At 37.4% G+C, this 18,392-nt stretch overlaps 1 protein-coding gene across 2 annotated transcripts in view; it reads right to left on the bottom strand.

Annotated features, from left to right (window-relative positions):
• Nucleotides 1–3,964: 3,964 nt before the first annotated feature.
• ANKIB1 (ankyrin repeat and IBR domain containing 1) overlaps nucleotides 3,965–18,392 on the bottom strand; it is a 135,498-nt gene continuing 121,070 nt past the window's right edge. The window contains exons 12-20 of one of the 2 annotated variants that reach the window (XM_046669378.1): nucleotides 17,999–18,133; nucleotides 16,950–17,036; nucleotides 16,793–16,859; nucleotides 14,493–14,638; nucleotides 13,319–13,497; nucleotides 12,409–12,460; nucleotides 8,584–8,680; nucleotides 7,493–7,626; nucleotides 3,965–7,137 (exon numbers count right to left, since the gene is read on the bottom strand). In XM_046669378.1, the coding sequence (XP_046525334.1) occupies nucleotides 6,394–7,137; nucleotides 7,493–7,626; nucleotides 8,584–8,680; nucleotides 12,409–12,460; nucleotides 13,319–13,497; nucleotides 14,493–14,638; nucleotides 16,793–16,859; nucleotides 16,950–17,036; nucleotides 17,999–18,133 (1,641 nt within the window). In that variant the 3' untranslated portion in view covers nucleotides 3,965–6,393. Of the gene's footprint in view, nucleotides 7,138–7,492; nucleotides 7,627–8,583; nucleotides 8,699–12,408; nucleotides 12,461–13,318; nucleotides 13,498–14,492; nucleotides 14,639–16,792; nucleotides 16,860–16,949; nucleotides 17,037–17,998; nucleotides 18,134–18,392 lie in introns of both variants that reach the window. The other variant, XM_046669377.1, reaches the window with a different exon arrangement.

Below are 18,392 nucleotides of genomic sequence, written 5' to 3'. Positions count from 1 at the left end.
TAGCGTGAGGTTTAGGCGGAGGCTCATATTTTTGCCAGTCTTATAAACCCACTGTCCCAGCACCGTTTCTTGAAGACTATTCTTCCTCCATTCTATTGCTTTTGCACCTTTTCACAATCAGTGGATGGTATTTGTGTGGGGCCACATTTAATTCTCTGTTCTCTTCTATTGGTCTGTGTGTCTATCCCTCCCCTCATATCAAACAGTCTTGATTACTCTAGTTTTGCAACTGAATGGAATGATTCTTCCTGCTTTTTCTTTTTCAAAATAGTTTTAGCTATTTTAGTTCCTTTGCCTTGCATTATAAATTTTAGCATTATCTTATCTATAGCTACAAGATGGTTTTTCTGAGACTTGGTAGAAATTGCTGCCAAGCAGTTGAACCAAGCCCAGGCATTCTGTGAACTGAGACCCCCACTAAGCCAGTGGCTTTGGCTCAGGCAGTGAAGTTGGGCACAAAATATCCCCCAAAGGGGTAGCCACTAATTTCTCATGTAAAGTTAAGATACTTACAGCTATGGTCAGGCCAGCTGCAGTCTCAAATATAACATTTCTGCTTGACTTGCAAAGTCTGTTGGGCCTGTAATAATTCCCCAGTTCCAGTTGACCTACCCCAAAGTGAAGATGTCACACCAGCGAGTCACAAGGCCTTCGTGGGTCAGGCACTCAGCTTCAAGAGGTCTAGGAGCAGGTTAATAGTTCTTTCTCCAAAAAGGGTGTACTGGCAGCTGTGTCAGGCAGGTGGCGATGGTGTGCTGGGAAAAGGCCTGAGTATTCTGGCTGCCGTTAAATCTTTAACAAAAGGAGTGATTTCACTTTCTCCTCCTGGGATTCTCTATTGTTTCTGCTGGACTACCACAGATGGGACAAGGAGGCAGGTTGGAGAGCAATTTATGCCCCACTCTCACTTCTCTCTATATGGCAGTCCCTGAGCGGGAGAACCCCCACTGATAGTTGTGAGACAGGTACTTGTAGCACATAACACATCAATTCCATTGACATTTGGATTTGGACGCCACACGTTACACTGAATCACTGGAAGGGACCCACCCACAAGGGAAGCCTCCCTTCCTCATTACAGAGTGTCCAAATGCTTTTCCTAACAGAGGAGTCCACAACGTGTGTGAGGAGCTACAGCAGGTGGCAAATCACCCTAACCCCCAACCAAGAGGGTGAGGAGCCAGGAGGTGGTGGAGGCTAGCCTGCTGGGAGGAAACTTAATTGTTGGCCTTTTTTCTCCTTTAGCCCCTTGCTTCACTGGCACAACTACCTCTACCATGGCAGTGGTGATGCCTGTCAGCGTCGAGAGAGACCCAAGGCCCAGGGCCTTCTTTCTTCTTCATGCACACCACCACGTTTTACCCCGCAGTCTTTGGCACCTTCTGACACTCCTACATGCAGCACCTCGTCCTCACTGCTGGCTAAGGCAGGGCCCAGGGCGGTGAGGGCAGGCTGCTCTGCCCTCTTAAGCAAGGCTTTGCATTCACTTTTGTGTTTGAACAGTGCTGTGATTGCTTGCAGCTCAACCCAATGTTTTCAGTCTACTCAAAGCTGTCAATCAAACAGCAAGATTCTTATTGCTGATACCATTTATTTTACATTTGGAGACTCTTTGATTCAGCAGCTGCAGCCATACTGCCTTTGTCAGGTAGGGCCCTAGGAATTGATGACTCCTTGCCATGAAAACATTCCTTCCTCTGCGTGCCTGCGGGAGTTACCAACAATCAAGGCACCATTTGGACAAGTGGTTTCAATCCTACCTCTTACTGCCAAACCTCTAAACATGAGCTCAACTCCAGTTCAGTAATAGGTAGGACAGTGGGAACCCTGACTTTCCCCCATCCTTTACCTATCACTTGGGTGACAGCATTCACTTCCAGGTAGATTCCAGCGGGTCTTATATTCCTGGCCCACAGTTCCTCTTGCAGAAAATCATGTCTCTGTCAGCATTCCATCCTTGCTGCCAAAGATGTTGGGATTTGATTTTACCCTACTTACAAACCAGTAAGTTAGCCTGTCATAGTTTCATGGATGCTGACGAAGACATGAGACTCCTGGGTCAGAGGTAAAGGACTTTACTACTCGTAGCACAACATGCAGAATGAACATCAGCATATTTGTGCCAGTTGCCCTTGTCCCACTTCCACAGGGCCAACACAATGGGCCCAGATGAATGCCACGTACGCAGTGAGTTGGTGTTGCAGTGAGGAATCTAATGCTATTATAGCAAGGCTGCTACTTGTCCTCAAGGTTACTAGCTACATAAATCCTGAGAAATGGCCCAGGCAAAACTGTTGTCAGGCCTTGCAGTCATGGCACACGCAGCAAGATGGGTAGGTGCAGAAGAGGCCCAAGAGAACAGGACTGCCTCATCCAACAATTACCCTTTTCTATATTGTGTTTTGTTCGCTGTTTGATGAATATATCTCTCAGCCTGCCTGTAAAACTGACACCTCGTCAGCTGGCTACAGCTGTCTACGAGACGATGTATAGCCTGATCAAGAACATTTTCAAATTGTAGTTTTTTTTTTTTTAAACTTTAGAATCATTGCCTTTATTTTTTTTTAAGATTTTATTTTTCCTTTTTCTCCCCACAGCTCCCTGGTCCATAGTTGTGTATTTTTAGTTGTGGGTCCTTCTAGTTGTGGCATTCGGGACGCTGCCTCAGCGTGGTTGGATGAGTAGTGCCATGTCCACGCCCAGGATCTGAACCGGCGAAACCCTGGGCCGCTGAAACAGAGCACACGAACTTAACCACTTGGCCACGGGACCGGCCCCATCAAATTATAGTTTTAAAGACTGAAGAAGAATAATTCCTTCAAAAGTTTGGCCACCACTGAGGTTGTTGGCCACCTGTTAGTCCTAAGTGGAACAGAGAGTTAAAGGAAACTTTTCTGGCCCATCTTTCGTTAAGAAGTATATCTACTGCCAGTTCCTGAAATAAGGATAGTCAGGTAATAATCTAGAAAGAGCCACTTACTTCTTTCTAGAAAGAAATCTACTATTCTGGGGAGAAAGTCATAACAACTGACAAGGCAGTAACACACTGTTGCTAAGGAGAGACCTGTAATTAGGCCCACAGCCCAGGGCTGAGACGAAAGTACTACTCAGCCCAAGAGCTGAGCACACAAACATTTTTTTCCTATGGAGTTTTTATTTCAGCCTTAAAAAAACCCCCTCAAATTTGTATTACCATGTAATATTTCGATGCCAAGATTTTACTCTTGAAAGACACACTATAACTATTTTTTAAAATTATGACCAAACTTCAATGAGTCTCAGATTTTAATTTATGACAGGTAGGCAACAATATTTGAGGACTAAAAAGAGAACAAAATGAGATCAGTGGCTGCAATAAACAATAACATTTAAAGAATAATTCACATATGGATTTTGGTGGTTCAGCTTCAGATCCATATAATGAAAGGCACAAATAAAACGACATGACTTTAAGTGGTTATCACCGGCAAACCCCACGAAGCCCCAGCTGGTGGCCTGGACCTTGTGTGTGCACTGAATTTCAGATGTCAAGGGCTGTTTTGGTAACTCAGAAGGGGCAGAATAATAAAATGGTGGAGAGGCAGGCATTTCTATTCATATAGCATAAAAAATTTTCCAGTCCTAAGGAATTTCACAAAATATCTTAAAATTCTATCTTGTTCTGTACGTTTTTATTAGAGATTTCAAGGAAAAATCTTAACACTTTTCTCCTGAAAGCTACAGTGATGAAAATAAAATGAGCATTGAAGTCACAATGTTTTAACACATTGTCATGCAGTGTTTTGGGTTCATCTTTGAAGTATAAAATGCTCAGTAAGTGGGCTACTGTAAAAAATATTAAGTACTAGTCAATTACGTGTAAGAACCAAATTAATCCCATCATATTGGAGGGAATTTAAATTGAAGAAAATCACCTTCCTGACTTGGTTAAAGTCTATAATGTAATGAGACAAAAGTGAAGTAGTTTAAGTAATAAATGTTTAATCAAAGAATTTTACATATTATTAACAGCATTCATTTGGCCAAACATCTACACGTTTGTAGAATCCTACTGTATATAAAGTGGGAATGTATCAAGTATAGACTATGAAAGTGCAAATAACAAGTCAAGGTTAGAGGAATTTTTTCTTTAACATTATAAAATTAACTTGTTTACAAAATAGGCTTTGCCAAACTTTATTTCTGAATTGTAAAGTCAATGACTGTGTTGTTTTTAAAATATGTACCAAGGAAATACAAATTGGATAATGATCACTTTTCATGCTCAGGAGAGAACACCACAGAAACAAGGGTACTGCACAAGGTGCGAGGAACCAGACCCACCCCGGACACTATCTCCACACAGAGCACACTTTCTCACCTTATTGCAGCTTTGCAAGATGCCTCAATGCGATACAAAGACTCTTTCTATTGAAAAATTACAACTTGGTCTAAAAACTAATTGGTGTTGATATTTTTAATCCAAAATAAATTTGTAAAAAAATCCTTTAATGGACTATTTCAGCTTAATATACAGTAATACACTGTAGATAAAGTTAGTATTTTCCCCAACTAATTTTAATAGGGGTTGATATCAATATTTCTGATAATTGGGGAAATAAAAACTAATGTGGACCTTTGATATCCATGGCATAGGAACAATTCCCACATAGTTTATCCTAGGGGAACCAGGGAAATATTAAATGCTCTAATATAATGTCCTAGCCATATGAATTTGAAGTACAAGAATATTTCAAAAGCAGGATTTGGAAAAAGAAAAGTAATTGAAAACTGTAATTGCAACTTAAGGATATCAATACTAATATAACCTTTTACCCAGCCCAGGACTTGCCTGTACAAACTCGGTACTGAAATTTTGGTATCTGTAGATTTCTGGTAAGAATCTGGCAAAACATTAAGTGGAGTGTTGCATATCTATTTTGCTTTATATTATGCTAGTTTTGATAATATGTAAGTAAAACAGCCATTCCAACAGTTTACTCTAGTTTTAATTACACACTGTACCATTGTATCTTAATTACAACTAAGACCAGTATTTTCTTCACAGTAAGACACTGATAACTAGAAAGTTGATTTTTTTCAACACTAAACAGTAATCACACAGCAAATGAATATTGTGCAATAGAACAAACACATGTCAGCATGTGCTATTTAGGCAAACAAACCGATTGAACATTTAGTTGTTATATTTACTGTAAAGGCAAGGCCATGGGTGGTTTTATGGAGGTCTTTGCAATTTATAGCATAGTTACTTCAGAAGAAACACTGAAATTTGAATTACTCACTTATTTAACTGGCAACTATCCATGTAGGTTAGGCAAAGGCACGGTAACATGTTGCGCAGGATGTTTTATTGACTTTTTCAATAATTGTGGGATTTACTATAACTCATGAAACTCCAATTTTTTTCTATTTTATAAAACACTTACCATTAAAAGTAATTGCACCCATTAGTAATTAGAATGCACTGTAAAATTGTGAAAACAAAGAACTATGATTGCACTTCCAATAAAGTGTCTCTTAAAATACAGCACCGCTGTTGCTAATCAACTGTATTTTAATATTAAAATAAACTGTTTTTAACAGCAGCATTAGGTTTAGTTAACTTAAGCTACAGGCTACATTTATTTAAATGCAGTCTCCATGGCAACAAAAGCCCATTAAATTCTGGAATATCACTGCTACCAAGTGGCACGTTTTCCTCCAGAGAAGGCTGGAACTGCTCTGGGGCCCTCTAGGACACCGCACACCTAAATGCCTCATTAGCCAGCGCACGAGTCAGAGTTTGGCACAAGTGGACTGTAAATAGACATAAAAAGAAATTTTTGATTCATGTGAAAATTAAAACTAATTACATTGTAGTAGATGCAGCACTAAAGAGAAGCCTTGAATACCTCAATCCACACTGCTCGGACAGAAGGGAGGGCAGTTATGGAAGAACAGAAAGACTGAGGACTAAATGTTATTACATCTGTCCAAAATAACTTCCAAAATGAAGAAACTTTTTTTAAAAAAGGAACTACCACCCAAGGATTAGGGAGTAAGCCTTTAATTTAAATGTTCAATTTAAGTATTGCTGACCTTAGGCTAAACAGAAGATTGCATTTCTAAAGAATGTAGAATCTAACCTATTTATTTCATTTGTGTTTCTCTCTCTCGCTCTTCTTTTTGTCAGCAAAAAGGGGAAAAGTTATCCAATTAAATACAAAAGAAATTCCCTGTAAGGTTAAACTTAGAAATGAAGCTACTATTCAAGGGAACTCACTCCTTCATATTCGAGCCTAATGTCAGTGGTTTCTGAGTTGGAATTAAGTGGATCAAGTTTCTGTAAAGCATACTCCACTAGCATACCACCTGTACCTGCGATTCATTTAGAGCCCAGAGGTGTGCAGTTCACACTAAATGTACTTGTTCAAGCCACTCACTTGAGGTTTGAGGTGTATGACTTGAAACATCTGAACCATCCCCCTTATCAGCTGCCTCATTACCACTTTCGCCAGCTTGTGATGCTGCTTCCCCAGCCAGAATATTCTCTTCCAAAGGATTTTCCTCTTCTATTTGGGATCCTCTACCTTTACTGATCACAGCATCTTCAAACATTGCATCTTCCTCTGGTGGCACCAGTTCCATTCCTCTCACCCCTTCTGACCCATCTTTGACATAGGGGTGCTGGGAATCTGCACTGATTTCTGTACTTGCTGGAGGAATCAGGGCAATACTCTGAGGATTCATGTCGTGAAACCAAGCCATGATATTGCCAAGGAGATTGTCATTGATGTTGGCATCCTGGCCGGCTGAGTCAAGGTCACTGGACGAGGGACAGAATTCACTTCTTGCCTCACTGAGAGGGTGTGAACTCGGGGTGTCAGTTGAAAATGGGTCACTTTCTGCTCCTAGTCTCATGAGGCTGTCACCAAGTTCCAAGAGTTCAGAGCTGCTCAACGCAGCCCGAGGGCTATCTGTGTTCCTGGGGACAGAGTCCAGCCTGGAAGGTAAAGAAGTGCCTATTGCTCCTAAGGATGCTTCATTACTGAGGAAGTCTCTACTTTCTTCATCGATGGCCAGCCCAGATTCTTGCAGTGATAATTGTATTGCGAGAAGTATATTGGGATCATCTTCATCCAAGGAACTCAGGGCCTGGGAGCAACAGAAAGGAAAACTACTTTAAAATGTAAAAGGAAAAGTGACCTAACCCAATGAGGTTTACCACTGTTCCTTTACCAAATAGATAATCAATGTTATCTCTGTTTATACAGAAAAATTATTTTACCTACTCAAATCTTATTTTAATTTTCTCTTTGCCCATGATAAAGGGGAAAAGAAATTCCTTAAGATAAATCTGAAATATAGGAATCTTTTCTTGTAGTATATCTCTAAAACAAAGATTTTAGAATGGAAGGAAGAAAAAGGAAAGTAATAAGAGTGAAAACAGGAAACCGGGCTAAACAGAAAGAGCAAAAGCAAGGGCAATGAGGCTGCCCAGGAAGGCTACCTGAAGAGAGTCTTGGTTCTCAGAGCGACTGGCAGGGGTGTAGTCGCGCAGGGACGAGCTGTGCAGCACACTCATAGACGCGGAACTTACCACGGCGGGGCCAGGCCTGCGGCCACTGTGGCCTTCTGGGATATCTGTTTCAAAGCAAGTGGTACCAGAGACAATTTAGTCACACAAGATTTCATACATCTTTTTATTTGACTTGGCAACTTCTCTTTTAGTGCTGGTGAAAAGCGATGTTCACACGTTCACTTAATCTTTCAGAGATTTCTCATCCATATTTGTCTCACCATAAGCAATGATATATATCTAATACTATTACTTCAAATCCATGATTGTTCTTTGTATTTTTGCTTGAATCATATATGGTTCTATTCATAAATGCAAGTGCTACCATCCACTCCTCTTTTTTTCCCAAAGTAATAACAAATAAAGGTGTTTTACTTTTCAGAGTTCTTAAAACTAAAGAATTTAGAAGTTAGAATAGCCTGAAGAGCAAATGTTTAGGCCTGCTGATTCTGATTTATTAGAGATCATCTGCTGACATTATAGTCTGAAGATTTTCAATTAACAGTTTAACATTTAAAGGTTCATAATTAATTTTCCTCTAATACCAGAAATTTTCTCTCTTTTAGAGAATGTTTATAGGAGAACCGAGCCTAGGATAAAAATATTCCAGGAACACAATAACAGCAATCAACAGTTACGGTTAATTGAATGCTTACTACGTGCTACTAGTACTTAAGTGTTTTACATGCATTATCTCATTTATGCATACAACGAGCTCACAAAGTGGCACTATCATTATTGCATCTTTAGAATTAGGAGACAGAAACTTGAAGAGGTCAAGTGACTTGACTAAAGTGTCACCCTGATATGCGGAAAAGATGGGGTCATGAACCCAGGTCTGTCTGACTCCACAGCCTATGTCCTTAAACCCCTGGTTTTCTGTAGTCTGTGACATTAGAAGCATCTGCATATTGATTGTATATCTAAATTACAAGCTCTTTCACAAACATTTGGATTAGCGAGTTTCAAGATTAAATTCAAGAGAACTAAGAGAGTAAAACATACCCAACTCAAGAGCTTACCTAAAGTGCTTTCACTTGGCTCATCAGGGTCTGGAGGATTACTGAGCAGACTGTGCATGTCTCCTCGACGGCGCTGCTGTCTGTGCCTCCTCCGATACTGAAATTCAGCATATTCCTGCATAAACCAAAGGTTATAAAATACAGGAGAGCATGCAATTTTTTTTTAATGCAAATAAAACAACACACTTTTTTTCCAGGAAAAAAAATGTATGATTTTATATACATATTATAAAATCACTTGGCTTTAGAAAAGAAACTGCAGGTTTTGCCATGCCAAGGAAACAGAAAAAGTAAAATGGAAAAAGAACAATTTTAAGTAATCATTACCATTGCCCGGGTAAACTGGGAATACTTGCAAGCTCTAATGCTAGATCATGACCGAGCCTTATTTCATATGCCTGGGTCTTGTTATCTAATATTATAACTAACACCATAGTGATTTTATTAATATACATTAGGCTTTCCCTGGAGTTCTGGTTAAAAAAGTGACTGTGATATATGTAACAGAAAGAAAAAAGAAAAAAGAAAAGCACACACTGTTAAGTACTTCCTAGGTTGTTAGATTTTATACTTTTCCCCACATACCATACTCACAAGTCAAATGACTAGATTAAAAGAAGTATGTGAGGTTAGCTTTAAAATAAGATGATACTTGGCTTCTTTTCTATATTAGCTAATATGTGGGGATATCTATAACACAGCCAGGAGAGGTGTTTTCTACTTAGCATATGGGAGGAACATAGATTTGGGCAGATGTCCTGAGTCTATTTTACGTTTGTGATAACAGTTTAAAGTGGGTGTGCTATTACCAGAGGCAGAACCTGGGACTACCTGCTATTACCTGGATACAAATGTACTTTTCCAGATTTTAGTGATATAACAGAGGCCAGTGTGCATGACACTAGCACAAAAACGTTAATTTTGAGAATCATTATAGAATCTTTCAGTGATAAAAGACTAAGATACTCAGGTTTATGATTATCCCAGTTACCCCAGAATACTCAATATGCTTATATTGTGAAAGGAGTGGAATAAATGAAGCCAAGTTTTATATCACAAATAAAACTTTCACATGATACCACTCTGGTTAAATTTATTTAAACTCCATCTGTAAGCAGTTGGACTCTAATAAGAGTGGAGGCATTCCATACCTGATTAGAACCCAGTAAATGAAAGATACTACAAGCGCTTGGAGGAATTATTTAGGCTCTTTAAAATTTCTGGCTGAGCTTGGGTATCATTTCCTCTTTTCCTGGAGGCCCATGTTCCAAAACTGGATGACTGTTATACGTCATCACGGCTCACTGGACCACTGGGGACCACCACATTTCTCAGACAAAGATGCCGCAAAAATTTTATTTCAGTTCAAGATTTATACTTAGGGAGAATTTGATTACTTTGTATACTTGATGAAGGTAGAAAGTTATTCTGAATTAAATAAACTATTACTGATCATAAAACATACATATTTCCAATTTAAGAAAAGTAAATGGCTTAAAAACAACTGTAAAAGAAACTTGTTATATTTATAATTATTCTGATAGAAAACTCAAATGGCCTTCTCTCAGGATGCAACAGGCTTTAAAAAATTGTTCTCATAAAACTAAACTTATCTGAAACTTTCCAAGGATTCCTAACATCTTCAAGTAAGCATACGAACAGGCTTTAGTAGGGATACTCCTAATGATTTGAGAGCACGATGGCTACGGAGAACATTGAGCAGTTCTATGATTCATAGGGAAAAAGGCTGCGAGGAGTTTTTCTGTTTTAAATAATAACTGAGCATTTTGTCTGTGCAGTTTTATCAGTGACTTAAAGAGATGTTTTAATCCTTCCAGAACTTCCATGGGGTAGATAGCACCACCCACATTTTAAAGATGAGAAACTAAGGAAGAACACAGCCGAAGGTCTAATAAGTTACAGAGCTCGACTTTGAACTCAGGGGTCCCTTAGACTTTTAGAGCATGCTCTTTCCTCTGGGCACCACTGCCTCTAAAGTGCTACAAAACAAATACTACTGCTTGTAACTGACTCGTTCAATTTAACTAAAACAGCGTAACATAGAATTAACTCTACTGAAAAAATATAAATTCAACCTAAAAGTCTGTTGGAGTTTAGCAACATTATTTTATACAGAGTCTATATGAAGGCCAAGAGCTAAGTTTTAAAGATATAACTTTGGCAGTTACTTGATAGTCACATACATGCAGAATTTTAAAGTTTCACACTGTGTGGTAATTCTTTAGACTTGCAAAAACGTTTACATAAAAGCTTAGTGTTTCAACATGCTAGGACTTTAAAGAAGAGAAAAGTAAAAGTGAGTTAAATGATTCTTGTAAGCCTTATTAACTCATAAAAAATAAATTTAAGAAGGAAATGTTATTTATACTTTCACGATTCTCAATCTCTGGAGAACAAGAGCTCAATAATGTTTTATATAGATATATATATATTTACATGTGAGGTGCCAAGTCTTCCTTTTTTACAAAATAAATCTGTGTCAGTCATATTAGCAGGCCCTCGATATTCAAGGACAAATATTTCAGGATTCCTAAAGTTACTGTCAGAGCCAGAAAGTCACAAAACGATGCATACATGATAGTGAATACTCTGGTAAAGGTTTTATTTTTGCTAAATTGTGTTTCTATCTTGAAATACTGAAACCTTTAGTACTCTTTTTTTGATAATTGAAGCTTGTTTATTTTCTCCTTTTAGGTGGAAAATTTCCACAATCTCCCCAAAGCTGTAATTATACAACATAGAAATAATAAGCACAGGATTAGGTAAAGAAAACGTTCATAATTTGTTTTACAATAGAAATTTCATTAGTATATTAAAATTTTTTGTAGTTTAAGTGAACTTAAAATTTCCATATCAGAGCTCGAGCTCTAAGCACAAATTGCTTTATCAAGTCAGTATTTTCTCGGATATATCTACCAATACAAAAGGACACAAGGTGATTGCAAGTATCCTCAGCAGCTGAAAAGAGAAAGTTATACGATTTAAATAAGCCACAGTCATTTCTAGACAAAAATCAATCTCACTGTCTTTTAGTGGCAGGTAAACAAATGGGTTATCAATGATAAACAAAGGTTTGTTTGTTCTACACCCCTCCAAGAATTAAGTTAAATGGTTATCATAATATAAGCATCAGATGGTATACTGTTTTACAAAGAGCAAGGAAGGAGAGACGGAAGTAGAGAGAACTGCTAAAACCATTTAGACTCAACAGTGACGGTGGCAATTTAAATCTCAGAAAATAGCAATGTGATTAAGATTTTCACTCTCTCTCATTTTTATTTGTGACAACTCTTATTTGCAGTGTTAGTATTTTAGACGTTCTGTATTTTAAAATGGTCTATCAGTAACAACCACCACAACAAAAAGCCAGGAAGAGTGTGAAAATCTTAAAGAGATGCAGAAAGCAACTAAGCCAAGCACTTCTTTCTGCATTAATATTATTAATGTCAAATTTCCACTTTAGCAATTGATTATGAATCAATTCTCTCAGTTTATGCAATGACTTTAAAAAAACATTATGTAGGTTTTTAATAGATTAAGACTGGATCAATATTACAACTAGAAATGCATTTCTAATAAATAAAAAAATGATAAAATGGCAGGATGCATTTAATAATGTGATGTAACTCAACACCATAAATAGCTAACTGGAGGCTCACTGTGGCATTTTTATTATAAAAGAAAGAGAAAACATTGCTGACAATCTCAGGAGGATTTAGAATAGGTAAAGGTGCAAATGCAAGCAGGATTGCACTAAGGAAAAATATAATTAAAACAAAACAAAAAACCTCACAAAACAATTACCTCAGGTGATGCAAATCCTAAATATTCCCAATCCCATGTTCCACCAGCAAAGCTACAAAGAAATGAGACATACCGTTTGATTTATCATCAGTCCTACAGAGCACATACAAGCAGACCCTTCCCTTTGCACAGTACTCAATTCCTCTCCTTGGAGCTTGCTCAACCAAAGTGGATCAACTACTGAACATAATTAAAATGATACTTCTGTTATTTCTTTCAAATTCTAAGTTGCTTTATGTTTGTGTAAAATGGTGGAAAAATAAAAATCAAAATGCTATATCAGAGTATTTTATGATTGTTTCTATTTTTATGTTACGTGTTTATGCAAAAATAGTGTCAACGGAATTTCTAATGCCTACAATTATTATGAATAAGAAAAAAATGCTTCAATTTATAATGGCAGAAGTAACATAAGTATCTGAAATAAAACAACTAAAACTTAACTGTTCTTTAATGGATGAATATGGATCACACATAACTTTACTAATAATCATATTTCTAATTTCTTCACAACTGCTTTCCACAAAAATACAAATATGACCATAACAAGTTGGCAAGGCTCCCAAAGTCTACATCATAAGCTGTTTATGACTATCATATCACTACACATTACATATTTGAAATGATACATTAAAATACTCTTTGAATTTGAGTTCATTGAAGTATGAAATTAATCTAGCCTAATTTAGTCTGAGAAACTATACAATGACAAACAAAAAACAACAAGAAAAATAGAAATAGTACAGGGTGAAAAAGAATCACCAAAAACAAGTTAACACACTTTTATTAGCTATCCGTATTTTAAGTATAAGTAACTTCCAGGATTATCAACCCCAGTTGAATACAAAATAAACCTGCTGGCATCTGTGGCTGGAGCTAGAATGATTTCCATAACATGCATCCTTTTTACCTGCGCCTTGGAGCTTCTGGTGAGTCTGCAGGAGCAACTCCCCGAGCCACAGATGCCAGAAATTCTTGCCTCTTCTGCTGTACAAGGCATGCCGCTTTGATGATCTTGTGGCGAGGTGTGCGAAGGTAAGGCCTATTGACTTTTTGGGCAAGGTCTTCAGTGACCATTTCTAGGTCTGTCTATGTTAAGAAGATGGGAGGGGGAAGAAAGATTATAGGCTAAGTGGGTTAGTTAATAGCAAATCTAGTGTCTACCTGGTTTCTCAGTTAAATCTAACTCTTTTGAAGTCAGAAATTAATCCAAATTTTGAAATAACTTCCTATTTAACATATGTTTCTATTTTGGACGTTTTAGGGAAATAGCACTCATTCAAAAGTCATTTATAGCAACGTAGTTGTTACGGATTATAAAGTAGTGTGTATACCAGCTGCCTATAAGGAATTTATAATTTGTCTACATGAAAAAAAACTAATGAATTTCAAGGCACTGTCCATGCCAATGCATGGCCCCGTGGTGCAGACTATATGTAAGTGCTGAAGGAATCTGAGGCAAAGCAAGAGCCCTGTGATTTGGGGTTAGGTCTGGAAGGCTTCATGGAGAAAATGAACATTCAGCATTGAAAGAAATGTAGGATATAAAATTAGTAGAGGGCAGTTCAACAGGATAACATGAAAATTGTAGCAAGAGAAGAAAGTTTGTTGGCTTTAAAAAAAGAGAAATGTCCAATGAACTTGGTCAGCTACAGTGATGTCAGTTGGCTTAGGTGTGTTTGTTTTTTAAATACTGTAACTTTTTCCATTGTACTTTTAAAATAAACTGGTAAATAGCATCTTTTCCATCTAGTATGTAACGTGGTTTGTTTCATCTTTGAATTCCTACTTACATGATCAGAACTAGGCCAGATTTCAAGCTCAAACCAGTTTGAAGAAATGTGGTAAGAAACGTGTGCATAGCTCAGAACTCATTCAGATAAGCAGAGTGACAAATTTAAACATAAAAAAAATTTCTGTTTATTATTGGCAACTTTTCCTTTATTTAAAAACCATGCTAGAAATGAAAACAAAATTGTTTACTAATCACACTCAACTAAGATAAAACTTAAAGTGGTTGAAAAAGGAGGAAATCTGTTTTTCATAATAACTGTATTTAAATATACTTAAAAAAGATATCTTACTTGCATGAGTTCAAAAATTTCTTTCTTTGTGCTTTTAGGTTCTAAGAAAAATCCATATGGATAAGAACACTTGAGAATGCGTCGAGTTTTTAAGAGCACGTGAACCGCATCTTCAATGAAAGTGGTATCTGGACAGCCTCCTTCAGCTATAAAGTTAAAGTAAATCAGGCACAATGAAAAAAATTTTTTGGCAAAAATGCTATTATAAAATTACTTAAACAACTAAATTTTCTTCTTTTTTTTTGCTGAGGAAGATTCGCCCTGAGCTAACATCCATGCCAATCTTCCTCTGTCTTTTAGTATGTGGGCCACCAACAACTTAACAGAACTTAAACACTAGGCCACCAGGGCAGGCCCAGTAAACAACTAAGTTTTCTTAAAAACACACACACACACACACAAAACAAGAAGGAACTGTTTGAAGTAGCTATATGATAGTATTTACTTGTACTAGACTAAAAACCTACATAAAACACCATGTGTGACTTGTATGCATTTATAAACGAAGCACACGCTGCAGTAGCCCAGGAGCACTGATGGCAGTCATGAAGGAACGCATACACTGATCCTGGGTTCTGTTCTCACGCTGGTGGCAAACAAATCTAGCTGTAGGTTAACTCAAAGTTTCCATGGTTTACTAAGTTTTTCAGCTTATCCTTACCAGAATTTTGTTGAAAAAGAATCAGAACAAATGCCTTGCTAAAAAAAAAAAAAAGGCTAATTATAATTATGCCTCTGCAAAAACAACATTGTAAGGAAAAAGATACAACATTCTGGGGAATTACTGGACAACTAATGTTAGTAAATAAAAAACTTCAGGGAGAGAAAGAGAGGAAGAGTGAGGAGGAGGGAAGAAGAAATTGCCTTAATATCTGAGGCTGTGCCTTCCCAAAATATCATTTTAACATTCTAGCCTTTTCCTTGACTGCAAATAAACAGAAATTGAGCAGTAGAATCTAAATTCGTAAGTACTTTTGAAAATAAGATTATTCTGCATGCCTGTAGAAAGAAATTACATGCGTATTGTACACACACACATACAGACCATCTCCAAATACCTACCCTAGTGTAGGTATTTGAACTAAGAAGATATAAAAAAAGAAAAACAAAACAAAACAAACACTGCCTCCCTCATTATGATACGTGTGAGAAGTGTGTGAAGTTTCGTTTCTTGCTTTTCAATTATACCTTTTCATTTTTTTTCATATCTTACTATGCTGTCTAGAACCTCCAGAAGGTTGAACAGAAACAGCAATTCACATCTACACAAATCTACTGCAGGTTTACTATGTGCCGGGCGCTGTTCTAAGCACTAGGGACACATCAGTGAGGAGAGAGACAAAAACCCGCTGAAGAAGCGCAGAACACGTGAGGGGTTTTTCCTTTCAGTTTGTACTGTGGACAATACTTCAAGAGTGTGATATTGGCGTGATATAGTTATGTCATTACTAAAGTCTAAGAACTAACAATTAACAAGGAGACTAAGCTGCTATTGACACTTGTTCTCCCACTCTGATTTAACTTAGAGTTACTGTCTTAATTAGGGAATTATCCTCATGAAAAGGGTGTTACTACTCACTACTTTTATAAACTAGAGCAAACCCAGGTATAATTGATTGCACTTTTAGGCTTAAAACCTTATCTATGATTATTTTTAAAATGTGACTTTTGAAATGAACATACAGAACCTGTACTCTGTGTGGTCACTACGAGATAGTATATGCTAATGGTGCAGCCAATACTCAATCCATTTTTACGAACGTTCTTTTCAAAGTTTCATTTAGGATCCATAAGTTAGCCCTATCTCATGTCTTTGTTTTTTGACTCCTACGTCCATTATTTACCAGTGAGATGACATCTCCCCAAACCATACTTGCCTTCCACTCAATTAGGCTCTCTGCTAAATTTTCTCAAGAATCTTTGGGGATTCAGTCACATGACAGTTGGGTGGCATGTGCTCCTTTGACTAGTCAGGGATGCCTTTTAGGTCCCACTCACTTTCTCCAACATTGTAGAACATCAGCAGTGGCACAGAGTAAGCAAACCATAATGTGTGTTTATCTGCTATCAGTGTAGGATGTACTCAGTGGAGCAGACGAGGTAAGCTGGGTAGAAAATCTAATCACAGAGGCCTCAAATGCTAAGCTGCACTCTGGGCTTCAGAGAACTCCACACAGTACCAGGATGAGCTAATGGAGATAATGTATATCCATTAAGGGTCTTAACCTTCTCCCAATAAAGTGACTTAAGCATGGAAGGCTATTTTATATTAATTATCACACATACCACTTACAACTTACTTTCTTTGAGAGCTCTACTCAATTGCTCCATCTTTTCTTTGGCTGTTTTAAGAAGGCGTTGTTCTAACTAAAGGAACAGAAATAAGTAATTTATATCATACTCTTTATTTATTCACAATGGTATAATTTAGACCATTTGAAATGATTTGGGACATACCTGATAGCTATGCTCATGGTTTTTAAATCTTGTATAATAGTGCATAAATCTGTCAAGTTCCTGAAATCGTTTGTGTTTTTTCTCAGCCTAGGAAACAAAAGTCCACAAATGACTTCTACAAATAAAAGTATTAGCTATTAAAATTGGTTTTTTTTACTCACTTAAAAATTTTATTAGTACTAGGTAATAATGCATACAGACTTGCTATTATTTTATTGAGAGAAAATAATAACCAATATATTTTAAAGCCTCCTAGAACAAAGTCTTGTATTTGTATTCTCTGTGACAAACCATTGAATCCACAATCACAGAGTGTAAGGCAAAGATGCCTCTCAAGCTCTATGTTTATCAGACATTCAATGTTTTATTATATTGCTTATTGCTATGGACTGAATTGTCTCCCCCCAAATTCATATGTTGAAGCCCTAAGCACCAACGTGACTATATTTGGAGACAGGGCCTATGAGGTGACAAAGGTGAAACAAGTTTATTAGGGAGGGGCCCTAATCCAATAGAGCTCGCCAGTGCCCTTATAAGAAGAGACACTAGAGCTCTCTCTCTCTCCCGCCGCCATGTGAGGACATAGCAAAAAGACAGCTGTCTGAAAGCCAGGATGAGTGTTATCACCAGAAAATGAATTGGCAGGAATCTTAATCTTGGACTTCCAGCCTCCAGAACAGTGAGAAATAAATCTCTGTTGTTTAAGCTGCCCAGTCTATGGGATTTTGTTATGGCAGCCCAGCACACTAAGACACTTATTATATGTTATAATATTGTATTGTTGACATTATGTTAAAATTGTTTTTAAGTCATTACAGAGGCAGGTTGGATATAGACTTTCCTTATCTTCAGTAATATAGAAAAAGGAAAATTAAAAAGAAAAAAGCTCTCAAGTTTATAGAGCTATTTTGTTTAAATTAAAGCCTACTCGAAAGTGTATTCAATTTAATGCCTCATCGCGATGAAGATGGGAAAAGGAAAAATGCAAAATACTTCCAACGGTATTAGGTAGCTCAGCCCCAGGTCTTGGCTGAAATAGTTCTCTTTACCTCCACAGTCATTTCCTTGGATTGCTCCTCCACATGCTGAATGACTTCGTAGCGAGTACATCGGTAATAACCTCCCGTGGAAGAACTATGTTTTTTCCATTCTTCTAGGCAAATCCAGCAAAAGTCATACTTGCACTTCAAAAGAAAACACCCATGCAAACATCTCCCTGTGTTAATATGCAAATTATTTTCTAATTTCTAGTCAACCAATCTGCAGAGATTAAACAATCCTGCCTGTGTGACCAGGAACAAATCTTAAAGGCAAGCCCCTTTTCATGTTTCCTCCGGAGACTTTAACTGCACTATGGAAAAGATGTGGGGTAGTTCAAAATTATTGTTTATCAGGATAAATTAAAATGTAAATCACAATATTATGAAGTAATCTCAAGGAATC

Source organism: Equus quagga, chromosome 8 (assembly GCF_021613505.1).
Source record: "Equus quagga isolate Etosha38 chromosome 8, UCLA_HA_Equagga_1.0, whole genome shotgun sequence".
NCBI classification, from domain to species: Eukaryota; Metazoa; Chordata; class Mammalia; order Perissodactyla; family Equidae; genus Equus; species Equus quagga.
This window is presented reverse-complemented; position numbering and strand designations above follow the sequence as displayed.